Source organism: Physeter macrocephalus, chromosome 4, assembly GCF_002837175.3.
Source record: "Physeter macrocephalus isolate SW-GA chromosome 4, ASM283717v5, whole genome shotgun sequence".
Lineage (NCBI taxonomy): Eukaryota > Metazoa > Chordata > Mammalia > Artiodactyla > Physeteridae > Physeter > Physeter macrocephalus.
The window spans coordinates 103,682,881-103,696,315 of record NC_041217.1 but is presented as its reverse complement, the minus strand read 5'-3'; the positions used below and the strand labels follow the sequence as shown (position 1 = coordinate 103,696,315).

At 33.8% G+C, this 13,435-nt stretch overlaps 1 protein-coding gene across 18 annotated transcripts in view; it reads right to left on the bottom strand.

The window, feature by feature from the left end:
- The window catches only part of HFM1 (helicase for meiosis 1), a 147,311-nt gene that overhangs the window by 82,451 nt on the left and 51,425 nt on the right, over nt 1–13,435 (bottom strand). For all 18 annotated transcript variants that reach the window (XM_028489160.2, XM_028489158.1, XM_028489148.1 and 15 more), the window contains 3 exons: nt 10,658–10,749; nt 9,084–9,190; nt 8,941–8,988 (listed from right to left, as the gene is read on the bottom strand). In XM_028489160.2, coding sequence (XP_028344961.1) covers nt 8,941–8,988; nt 9,084–9,190; nt 10,658–10,749 — 247 coding nt within the window. The remainder of the gene's footprint in view (nt 1–8,940; nt 8,989–9,083; nt 9,191–10,657; nt 10,750–13,435) is intronic.

Here is a 13,435-nt window from a genome sequence, read left to right as displayed (position 1 = left end):
ATATCGTATATTAACGTATATATGTGGAACCTAGAAAAATGGTACAGATGAACCGGTCTGCAGGGCAGAAACTGAGACACAGATGTAGAGAACAAACGTATGGACACCAAGGAGGGAAAGCGGTGGGGGGTGGGGGTGGGGGTGTGATGAATTGGGAGATTGGGATTGACATGTATACACTGATGTGTATAAAACTGATGACTAATAAGAACCTGCTGTATAAAAAAATTAATTAAATTTTTAAAAATTTAAAAAAAATTTTTTTAAAAAGAAAGAAACTTATTTCTTAACCCTGACCTTACCTTTAATCTTACTCATGCAATTTGTTTTGTATTGCTGTCAGAAGAAACTTTTAAAATCACACACACACAAAAAAAGAAATACCGTGTATATTTTAGAAAGCCAAGCAGAGATACAGTAAAATACAAATTTTATCAGTTATTTTCTTTGCAATGTTGTAGGAGCTTTCAAAATATTAATGCTTTAAAATTTCACTTAGCATTCCTTGAAGAATTCTAATAAATCCCTGATATGCTTTATTGCAAAAAAGGAAAAAAAAATTTATCACTGAAAAAACTCAATAAAGCTGAAGAGCAAATTAGTGAGATGGCTAACTGAGCTAAGGCATTCTCCTAAAAGTCAAGCACAAACAGACAAAAAATATGAAAGAATAAGTATAATATGTGGAGGAGATGGTCAGAAGTTCCAACATTCATCCAGTAGGAGTTCCAGGAGTGAACAGAGAGAATAGAGAAGAAATAATTAAATTATAGAAGAAAATTTCCCAGAGCTGAAGAAAGATATAAGTCTACATATTAAGAGGGTCCACAGAATGAAGAATAAAGACACACCCAGACTTTCTGGTAAATTTCCTAAATCAGATAAAGAAAAAAGTTATTAATAAAGAACTGAAAACATGGGGACTTCCCTGGTGGTGCAGTGGTTAAGAATCCACCTGCCAATGCAGGGGACATAGGTTTGAGCTCTGGTCCGGGAAGATCCCTCATGCTGCGGAGCAATTAAGCCTGTGTGCCACAACTACTGAGCCTGCACTCTAGAGCCCACGAGCCACAACTACTGAACCCGCGTGCTGCAACTACTTAAGCCCGCATGGCTAGAGACTGTGCTCTGCAACAAGAGAAGCCACTGCAATGAGAAGCCCCACTCGCCAGAACTAGAGAAAGCCTGCGTGCAGCAAAGAAAACCCAACGCAGCCATAAATAAATAATTTTTTTTTAAAAAAGTACTGAAAACAGATTAGATCACCAACAATGGATGCAAGAAGAGCAGTATAAACATCTGAAGAATGATTTAGCCAAACTTATTCAAATGATAGGGCAAAATACATTTCAGGCTTATAAAGACTCAGAAGGACTCAGAAAATTATCCAAAATGTATCCAAAAAAATAAATTACATATCTAAGGAAAAGGAAGATAGAGATTTTAAAAAGCAGAAAGTAAGCAAAGCAATCAGTAAAAAAAGAAATTAGGTTAAGTCTACAATTTTTAATGCACAGTAAAATATTTTAAATTTAACAGTCTGGAACTAAAATCTAAGATGATCTGAACAAGGGAGAGAGCAAGAGGCAAGAGGAAATTGAAAATATGATAAAAGTTTTATCTCATATGGGAAGTTTTTAAATGTTCATTTTCTATAGACATTGGTTAAAAAAATATAAAATTTTAAAAGAAGAGCTAATTAGAAGAACAAAAATAAATGAAACTTGACATATCCAAAAAGAGGCAGAAAAGGCAAAAGAAATAAGTGAGGAAAAAAGAAACAAGCAATAATCATGCAAATTAGAAAACATACAATAAGATTAAGTCCAAACACAGTATCCTCAGGAGATACATTTCTAGACTCCCCAGTGGATGTCTGAAACCAAAGATAGTATGAAACTCTACATATACTATTTTTTCCTATACATACCCAGGATAAAGTTGAACTTATAAATTAGGCACACTAAATGATAACAACAATAACTAATAATATAATAGAACAATTATATAGTGTTAATAAATGTCATGTGAGTGTGGTCTCTATCTCTCTCTCTCAGAATATGTTATTGTACGAATATAATGCCTTTTCCATCTTAACAAAACACTTGACATGCACTGTGGCTGTAACTTTTGCAGCTTGCGATGCGACAGCAAAACCAGCATGAAATTTCTTTTTCCTTCTTTACAGTTTCCTTTCTTCTTCCTTCTTCACAATTTCACAGGTAGAAGACTCATTCGTACTGTAGATCTTAGCAACCTCAGCATATTAACCTCTTATTAACCAGCATAGCAACCTCTAAATTATTAAATCTAGAACTTATTAAATCTAGAACTTTCACCTTTTCACTTAAAGGAAGGACCTGACAGCTTCTCTTTCGCATATCTGAATTGTCAGCATCACTACTCTTGCGCTTTGGAGCTGTCAACTTTAATAATACAGTAGCCAGTTATTTTATAACTTATAGCAAAAGCAAGTTTATTCAGGAAGAGCCAAAAGAACTGCAATTCAGGATATGCAAACTATGGCAAAGCACAGGCAAATCAAGAGAACAAGGAATTTGCCTTACAGGGAAAAGGGGGGAGATATGAGGGGCTGTGAAAACCAGAGTCCATTGGAGGAAGCTGGTAGTACAATGTATGCAGGCTTCTCATTAGTTGGGCTGGTACAGTCTCCGACTGGCTGGCCTGTCAGGGCAGAGAGAAGTTTTCTTTTTCCTGCTGGATAGTAAAGTAGAGGGATTTTCCTATCAGAGAGGTAGGTGTATACCTCTTTCTGTTTGGAGCAATTGATGACGCATGGCAGAGTGTGAGAGCTTCCCCTACAGGTCTGTCCTGATTCCAATTTTAGCTGAGGTTTCTTTAATTCCGCAGGGCCATTGTTAAGTAAAATAAGCGTTAGTTGAACACAAGCACAGCAATATGGCAACTGTCACCTGATAACTGAGATGGCTACTAAGTGAAAAACAGGCAGGATACACTGGACAAAGGGATGATTCATGTCCCAGGTGGGACAGAGCAGGATGACATGAGATTTTAAACTTATGAATTGCTACTCAGAACAGCGCACAATTTTAAACTTATGAATTGTTTATTTCTGGAATTTTCCATTTAATATTTTCGGACCACAGTTGACCACTGGTAACTGAAACCATGGAAAGCAAAACCGTGGATAAGGGGGGTACTACTGTAATTATAATAAATGTGAATGAACTTATTCTCAATTAAAAGAATTCTGAGATCAGGTAAAAAGAAGAGTGATAAAATCTAACTATATTCAATCTATACAAATTATAAAACTATGAAAACGTTAAGAAGAAAAAGATTAAATGATATACTAAATAAAACAAGTATGGCAATGTTATTAATAGTAGACAAAACGGAATTAAAAGCAAAAAGTATTCAATAGGACAGTTAGTTGACTCATCTAACCTGCCTCTTTCCATCAGCAGAAACGACAAGACAGGACAAGAAAGGCAACATGGACAAACGGGCCAATAGGCCTGCAGTACCTAACAAATGCCTAAATACACAGGTTAAGTACAACTCCTTTTATGTACAATCCTAAGAAGACAATTTCCTTATGATTTGTTCCTTTATTGCATAATCCATCCTATACTTTTATAGTCATTTCCACAAGCCACAGCTGATTAGACAATATGTCACTCTTCTGTTTACTGTGTACTTGTTCCTTTTCTGTTTGCTTTTCCAAATATATTGGTGGTATATATATATTCCCTTGAACTATCTGACATTACATCTTTAGGTCCATTATATAATCTTGCTATATTTTCAATATATTTTCCTCTTCCAATACAATAAATTACTCTCTTGATTAATAAAACTTTACAGGAAAAATGGGTGATATTTCACTGTGAGTAACACAATTAGCAAACTCTTCCTAATGGCAAAATATGCAATTTAGTGCCTAAGGAACACATCATTCATTTATTCATTTACCATCCACATGGAACAATGATAAAAATTAACCATGTATTAAGCCACAAGTAAAACCACAATATCTATCATAAAGCAGAACTCTGACAGGCCACATTCTCTAATTACAATCCAATAAAATTAGAAATTAACAATAAAAGAATGACAATTTTTAAAAAGTATTACTTAAAAAATTTTAAACATAATTTTAAATAATTCTTAAGAGGAAACTAAAACTGAAATTACAAACTATTTAGAAAGAATAGCAATAGATTTAGAAAATCTATAGAACAATGTCAAAGTGGTATTCACTGGAAAATTTGTAGTCTTACATATTTTATAGAAAATTTAAAAAAACAAAATAAATGGAGAAAAATACAATTAAAAAAATTACAAAAAGAAGTAGAAGGAAAAAAATAAAGACAAAATGGGAAATTAATGAAATAGAAAATAATAGAAAGATTAAAAATGTAAAATTAATAGGACTATTAAACATGATCAATAAGTCAAAAATAAATGGCTTGAAAAGATCAAAATATAGAAACCTCTAGCAAATCTGATTAAGAAAAAAAAGGAGATGATACAAATAATATTAGAAAAGACATTATATATTTAGAGGAAATTTTTAACTTATTAGAGAACAAAATACTTTATGCCATAAAAACTGACAAGCTGGGTGAAATGAATAGCTCAGGAACATATAAAGTAAGAAAAATTGATTCAAAAAAAGTTAGTAACCCTGCAAAGAACAAAAAATGAAAGAAATCGTAGAGACAGCCAACTTTTAGATCCAGAGACAATGGTGAGCTAAAATGGGTTGCTCGTTCTTCTCTCTGAATTCAAATCTGTTTTTACAAATAAGTGAGAAGGAGGTTAATGGATTCCACAATCGAATCCAAAAAGTGTGAGAAATTCCCTGGTGGTGAAACACTGGAAACTTGACAATTAAAAACAGTAACAAGACAAAGATGTTTGCTCTCGCTAAGACTAGAGAACATATACTAAAGGTTCTATCTACAAGAAGTTAAGAAAAATAGAGTTGCAACTATTAGAAATCAAGAGATAAAACTATCACTATTTACAGATAATACAATTGTCTATCTAGGTAATCCCAGCAAACCAACTAAAGGACAACTCATACTGTTAAGAGAATTCAGTGAGATAGCCAGATAAAACAATCAAAATTTTAAAAATTGATAGCCTTCCTAGATACCATCAATAACTGACCATAAAATGCAATGGTATGCAATGTAAAGAAAGACTCACAATATCAAACTCCATAAAATACCAAGAAATAGACCTATCAAGAAATATAAAACCTAAATGATGAGTTATAAAATATCACAGAAAGACATAAAGATCTGAATAGATGGAAAGAGATACCATATTCTAGATAGAAAGATGTCAGAACTGTTAAAGGAAGAATTCTTCCACAAACTAATCTATAAAGCCAACTTCAATAGGACTTTTTATAAATCTTGACAAACTGATTCTAAAGTTCATAGGGAGGAAAAACGCAGGAATATCCAAAAACATTTTTTAAATAACAGTAAGAACGGACTTGCCTTACCAGATAACAAAACATGCAATAGAAGAATAGCAAGTAAAACAATGTGGTATTGTCACGGCAACAAAATAAACAGGCTAACAGTAAATGTCCAGAATCAGATCCTTAGGAATTTAGTTTACGAGAAGGTGGCATTCCAAATCAACAAGCAAAGAGAGAAAGACAACATAGTTATCAAACACTCCTGACTATCTTTCAGGGACAAAATATAATTAAATTCTTAACTCATACCACATATAAAAATTAACTCCAGATGCCTATGAAAAGCCTTTAGGTAAAAATAAAATGATTTTAAAGTATTAGAAGAAACGATAGAAAAAGTCCTATGACCTTAGGATGTGTGGCAGAGACTGCTTTACCTACCCAACATTCATTCTTTATTTCCTTATTAATAGCAGAATCCTAATTTTAATATAGGCACACTATCACCAAGACATTTCCCAGTCCCTTTTGCACTTAGCTGTATTAGGTGAGAAAGGGTTATCTGGGACTTCCAAGAAACCTACTGAAGAGAGGATACTCAAGTGTAATGGCTGAAGCTCTAGTAGTAATTTTGGACGATGAGGTGACCTTGAAATAGAAGTCATGTGTGGGATAGCAGAGCAGAAAGATAGGAACATAGTATTCATGATACCTTGAAGCCACTATATATACCTTAGACTATCTACCTTGAGTTGTATATTCTGTGAGAGAAAAGTAGCCTATTTTGTTTAATCTACTGTTAATTCATTTTATTACCATTTTATGTAGTTGAACCTAATCTTAAGAAATACAGGATAGAAAAAAAAAAAAAAGAAATACAGGATGGGAAAGGCCTTTCTAAATAAGCAAGACACAAAACCTAGAAGTCATAAGGAAATGACTGACATGTATGATTTTATAACAATTTAAAATTTCTGTATAAAACCAAAAAATATGTATATTCCCTCCTAATAATTAGGAATTTGAAAATTTTTAAATTTTTCACTCATTAGATTGACAAAAGTTCAAGATAAAAAAACAAGTATTGGGAGGATTTATGGAAATGGTCATTCTTTTTACACTGTGGGTGGAAACTGTAAATAAGATAAGCTTTTTAGAAGGCAATTTGGAATTAAATATTAAATCTTTTCACGTATATACCTTTTCACCCAGAAATTCTTGAAAAATATGGTGTAAATAAAAGGAAGTTCATTTCAGCACTATTCGTAATAGCAAAAGTTTTTAAGCCATCTAACTCTTCATCAGTAAAGGAGTGGTTAAAAATTACAATATGTTCATACTATAGAATACACTGCTATTAAAACACACATTGGTGGGGCTTCTCTGGTGGCGCAGTGGTTGAGATCCACCTGCCGATGCGAGGGACACGGGTTCGTGCCCCGGTCCGGGAAGATTACACATGCCGCGGAGCTGCTAGGCCCGTAAGCCATGGCCGCTGAGCCTGCGCGTCCGGAGCCTGTGCTCCGCAACGCGAGAGGCCACAACAGTGAGAGGCCCGCGTACCGCAAAAAAAAAAAAAAACCAAACAAAAAAACACATTGGTATCAAAATGAATGAGGTTGACATGTATGTACTGATATAGAAGAACTTCATGACAGGAGCAATAATTATAGTATGACTTTTTTTATATGTAGACATAACATATGTTTATTAGCCCATATATATGTACTAAATAAATAGAAAGGAAATTGGAAGGACCCACAGCAAACTACTGATAACAGTTACTTCTGGGGGTCAAGGGAGACCTGACTTTTTGCTTTATAAATTTTATTTTTGAATCTTTAAAAATGAATCCGTGCGTTACTTATATAATAAGAAGAAACAAACAAATGTGAAAAGAAATCACTGACTTGGAAATACACCCTATAAGTTCATTGAAAAATACCAATTGAAGAAAACAGAGCTATTGCTGAAGATGAAAGACCCAGGAATTATGAAAAATTAAAAAACAGCCTTAAAGGGCAGAAAGTTGAAGGATAAAATTTTAAAATTAAGAGGATTAACACCTACCTGAAAAAGAACTGATCTGAAATTCAGCAAAGTAACAGGAATATGAGAGAGACGTAAAAGTAACTATTAGCCATTATCACCCACCAAAAGACTGTACATTTTGGATTAAGAAAATACCCCCCACACATTCACTCTTCCTAGCCACACTCAAGTAGTTGCATAAAGGTGGGAAATTATAATGGGAAGCTAAATTATGATACATATAAAAACAATTATAAAGTCATCAATTTTAAATTTGACAGTCACAATCAAAAGAATGTACGACCCAATCTAAGGTAAGGTAAATCAAAGCGTTAAAATTACAAATAGAGTGTTCCCAACAAGATGCTTGTGGAAAAATACCTTGATTTAATTTGACTCAGTAGTTGATACAACAGAGTATATTGAAAAAAACATTGTGAGAATCAAGAGATCTAGATTCTAGTTCTAGATCAGCCCCCAGTATAGCAACATAACCTCAAGCAAGTCACAACTTATCTGGGCATCATTTACTTCATTTGTAAAATGAAAGGACCTGGGTACAGGATCTCTAAGTTCTGTATGATCTCTAAGGATATTTAAATTTCTAAAGAAATACATCTAAGAAACAGAACATTAACTTCTGTTGTCCAAGCTTTAGATCTGCCTGATGAGGTGTATATAGCAGTGGAAGTTTGTTTCTGAGATGCCATGGTATTTGGGAGATAAAATTCAATGAGACATTAGGAAGTATCCCAGAGAACGAGTGACCTCCTTTAGCTACGCAGAAAAAGGAAATTCTTTGGCCAACTGGTTTTATTGAGCCACATAAAAAAAATCATTTTTACCTGAAATGGTCTAAATCAAATGGTTTAACACTAAGACCTAAATACACAGAAAGCCAAGCACTTGGCACAGCAGAAAAGAATACCTTTGCATTTGTGATTGGAAACTGGGTAAAGTCATTACAATACAATGTAGCTTTAGTTTACTCTTCCAGTTACTACTCCTCTATACAAACTTCCCTTTCCGGGGAGAACAGTCATCCCATTGTCACAAATACATTCCTTCACTGATATTGCATTTAGTATGTCTTTCCCAGAATACCACTATCATTCAATAGATATTTACTGCATGTGTCTTCATACTGTCCATTACTTTTATACACATGGTTCTCATTCAAGCCAACTTGAAAGTTCCTGTGGATGAGAAGCATATCTTCTTTCTATTGTCTAACTTCCCTCAACAGATTACACTCTCAACGTTTGTTGATTTAAAAATTCACAAATTATCTCTTTTAATTAAAGTCTGAGAGTTTTGGGAAATTAAATTCGCACCTACATTCTGACTCCTCATTCTTATGTAAATATGTTCTTTTTTGTATTAAGGAAAACAAATTTAAAATAAGTTTAAAAAAAAAAACCTTCATAAATATGAATCGGGGACAGGTAATCAGTATTTTAAGACATTTAAAAATTGATTTTCTTTACCAATTTACTTTCATTTCTCTTGTTTTAATTCTTCCTCCCATTGGAAATCTGTAAATAAACAAGGCAAAACTTTTATTATTATTATTTATTTTAACTGAGTGAAACCTTTTTAAAATTCCTTAAAACATATTTAATTTCTGTACCTGATAGTTATCCGATTTGGATCTTTGTTCAAAGTATTCAGTGTTTTCTTTTCATTTATTCTTAATTGTATATCTAGAAATTCCTTGCAGCTGGCTATCATTGTGACCTATAAAATTTCAGCATTTGTTCATTTAGTTATGTCCATTCTTTACTTCTTTTCTCTCATTTATTTTTTCTGTATTTATTTATTTCTAATGCTGCCTTGGGACATTACATTTAGCATAATAGAGTTAAAAACCTGCCTCACATTTTGCTTCTTTAAGGATTCATTCATTCACTAACGAAAGTTTACAAACACTTGTTATATGTCAGACACTGTGTTACACACTGGGGCTATATCAGTAAGATTGTAAAGATTAACAAGATAAAATTAAAAATATTCAGCCTAGCACCTAACACATAATAAGCACTCAATAAATGAAGATTTCATTACTACCGCTATTACTACTGTTATATTATTATTCACCCTTCTATAGTTTGCAAATTATTATTCCTATTGAGGATTATTTTGTAATGAAAACAATGCTGTAGGTATTAAGAAATCTGTATTCTAGAACTTAATTCTGCCAGATGACTTTGAGCAAAGTACTCTGCTTTGGTTTCTCACACCTGTAAAATGAAACACCTTTTCTAATTCTCTTTCACACTTACTGAACTCAAAATCAGATGAGTTAATGTTAACAATAGGGAGTTTCTATTCTTGATTTCTTCTCAGTTAAGAATAATATTCAACACAACATTGTAAATCAACTATACTTCAATAAATTAAAAAAGAATAATATTTACATGAAAAATACAAGCCTTCTCGTCAATTTTTGTGCAATTTTTAGTATAATAATCTTATCACAATAATAAACTTAGATATTTTAAATAAAAATAGTTTGGATTTGAGAATAAATATAAATGTCATGTTTCATGTTCATATCCCCAGTAATGGAAGAAAGGACCAATACAGTTACCAGATGCCAAAAACATGACTATGGTTCTATTCACTGCTATAGCTACAAAGTTGCCCCCACTAGTGATATCTTAGTATAGCCTGTTTTTACTCCCATTTTCTCCAAAATCAGTTCTTTTTCCTGGTCTATCACCAATACTATTCTCTTTCTACTGTTATTATTCTGATGCAAAGGATTTAAGGAAGAGTTGCAAGTACGAGGCACATGCGTCCTTCAGTGTCCCTCATTCATGGCAGACTGTCCTAACATACCATGCCACACCATCTTGGAATCTTTCTCAGCACATTCTTTCTCAACATATTACACTTGGTAACCACTACCGAGGTAATCAGCATTATCACATAAGTTGAAAGGCAGTTACCATCCCGACTTTGGGTATGTATATGAATTTTCTTAGCCCTAACACAGAGATACAATTGGAAATATATTCTAAGGAGTACTATTCTATATCTTACAATCAAAGGCATATGAGGAGGAAAAACATAAGCACTATTAGAAATGCTTTCTTTTCTGCTCATTTATTCTTAAATTGTATGAGATACACAAATTATTTCCCCCAATATTATTTTATACTATATCATTATATATTTATTTTCTTGTGAAAATTAATTTACCAGATCCAATAAAGTTTCTTTTCCACTGATTGTACAAAATTTCTTCACTGTCTCAAATGTAATATAATACCAAGCCATCAATCTTCCTGCCTCTGTGGGAAAAGACGGAAAAATAAACATTCCCCATCAGCTGAAACAACTTGAATTTTCATCAGTTTAACAAACATTTCCTTAGCATCTCTGCTGTGTCTTTAACAGCATCAGGTATAAAAGACACCAAAAAATCTAGAAGACACGGTCTCTGGAACCTACAGGTTAGCTAGGGAGATAGCCACACGTGAAATACCTAGACTAGAGTACAAAATCCAGTTAATGATAATGTTTACATAAACAAACTTAAGTACAGAGGAAATTAAGCCTAAGAGAATGGTCCCTGTGGCATTATCTTCTAGAGAAAATGGGTCTTGAGCAGTATTTTAAAGCAAACAATAGGCCTTGGCAGAAAGGAAATATAGCCATTATGACCTCAGGAAAAAACAAAACTTGTTTATCAAAAGAGTAAAGTTTAAAAGACTATCTTTAGAATAATGTAATTAGAGATATGGCTTGATAAACATAAGACTAAAATTCAGGTCAAATTGACCTGCTTAGAATCTTTGGGCCACCACTTACTAGTTACTAGGTGATCATGTGCAGGTTACTTTACCAGTTTCTTAATGTAATGTGGGAATAATAAAAGTATGCATCTCATACGTTTGTTGTGAAGAAGATTAAATGCAATAATACATGCATAGTACTTAGCATAGTGCCCAACATTAAATAAATGTTGTCTACTTTTATTATCAAAACATGATGAAAGATAGAATACAGAGGCCCTGAAATAGCCTTTAAATGCTATAAAGGAGTTTAGATTTTGGTTTTGATTTGTAAAATAACAGAGGACCACTTAAAATTCTTGAGCAATATTTCAATTAAATTGGAACTTGAAACTAAATTGTTTTGGAAATAAAACATCAGGTAGGCTGTGGGTAGGAGGATGCGTAGAGTGAGGATAAGTAATTGATGAAATGGAATTCATTTAAAAGGTTACTGGCTTCAATTATAAGTTGTCAAGAACATTACAAAGAATTTCAAGTCTTGTGAACACACACACAAAACAGCTGAGAAGAGGAAAACAGCATACTGTTGCTCAAGGAAAAGGCTAATATTTAAGTATGTGCTACAGGTTTTGCTGAAGAGGAAAGAATCTGACATTCCATCACTTATAGGCATCAAGAATAAGGTACAGTAGACAGAACTTAGACTCAGGAATAGCCACTTTCTCAATTAGGAGTCTAGTGAATATGTTCAGCCAAAATGTGAGTAATGCAGTGGTTCATCAAAGGGAGATTCTAAGAGCAGTGTGAGATATGGTTACCAAGGGAACTAGTATATGTTATATTTAGGGTATATTTAAAGATGCTCCTCTTATCCTAGATGTTTATAAATTAATATAGGGTATCTCCCTGCTAGTGAAAATGAAAGGTTTTGAGAAAAGGCTTGATATTTGCTGGCTTATTAGTAAGGACGAAGGTTACCTAGGTAAGGTATCAAAATAAACTAGAAAGAAAGCTATGAAGAAAATGAGTCAAGGCAGAAGGAATGGAAAGAATTTGTTAAAATTTGCAAGTGAAGAGAGAAAATAAAGAGGCAACTTGCTATCAGTATAGCTTTTGAATAATGAATGTTCTCATAGTAGCAAATACAGGGTATTTCAAAGTAAAAGTCATAGAGTTGGGGTAAGGGGAGTGGAAGCAGAGGTCATGAGAATGCACCTCTCACGTATCCTACTGCAAGAAGTGCTCTGATGGTTGGCCCCAGCTGCTATGCTCTGAATCTATCACTATGTACACACCAAGATCCCACTTCTCATGAGATACAAACAAATGACTGAGCATGGCAGGAATATTAAGGAAGATCTATAACCCAAGGGACTCTTTGGATGGGCAACTTTGACTTGAAGATTCCCCATCAACTTTGCCAAATGGTCTTAGGACTGCATTGCAAGATAAAATTCTCCTTCCTTCTCTCTTTCCTTCCTTTTCTCCTTCCTTCCTTCACTCTCCTTCACAGAGTTAAGATTTGCATCCCAGTTTAATGACTTTCCATGCCTTTTGCAATTACTGCCCATTTTCATAAGGTTGTTAATCCTTCATAAATTTGCACAAACTAAGACTTGGCCTTTTGAGCCCTTCTTCTATACACATTAGCAGGCAGAATAGCTAAAAACCCGGACAAGAACCCAAGCATACAGATAAAAATACCTAGATACTTGAGTATTATAACCACAAACTGAAAAAGCAAAAACTATATGAAGCAGAATTACTGGAACATACAGACTAAAAATTTAAATACAAAAAATAAATATTCAGGGCTTCCCTGGTGGCGCAGTGGTTGAGAGTCCGCCTGCTGATGCAGGGGATGTGGGTTCGTGCCCCGGTCCGGGAAGATCCCACATGCCGCGGAGCGGCTAGGCCCGTGAGCCATGGCCGCTGAGCCTGCACGTCTGGAGCCTGTGCTCCGCAACGGGAGAGGCCACAACAGTGAGAGGCCCGCGTACCGCAAAATAAAATAATAATAATAATAAATAAATAAATAAATAAATATTCAAAGAGATAAAAGAAGTAATAGTAACACAAAGGAACAATAAGTCATAAAGAAAGAATTAATTAGAAATAATATGTAAGGAGCTTCCATCTACATTAACAGCAGGCTAAGTAATTATGAACCAACCACCCTGCTGAAGGCAACTAAGTCAGATAAATGAAACATGAAGTATCTTTTATAAGGCAGCAAAGA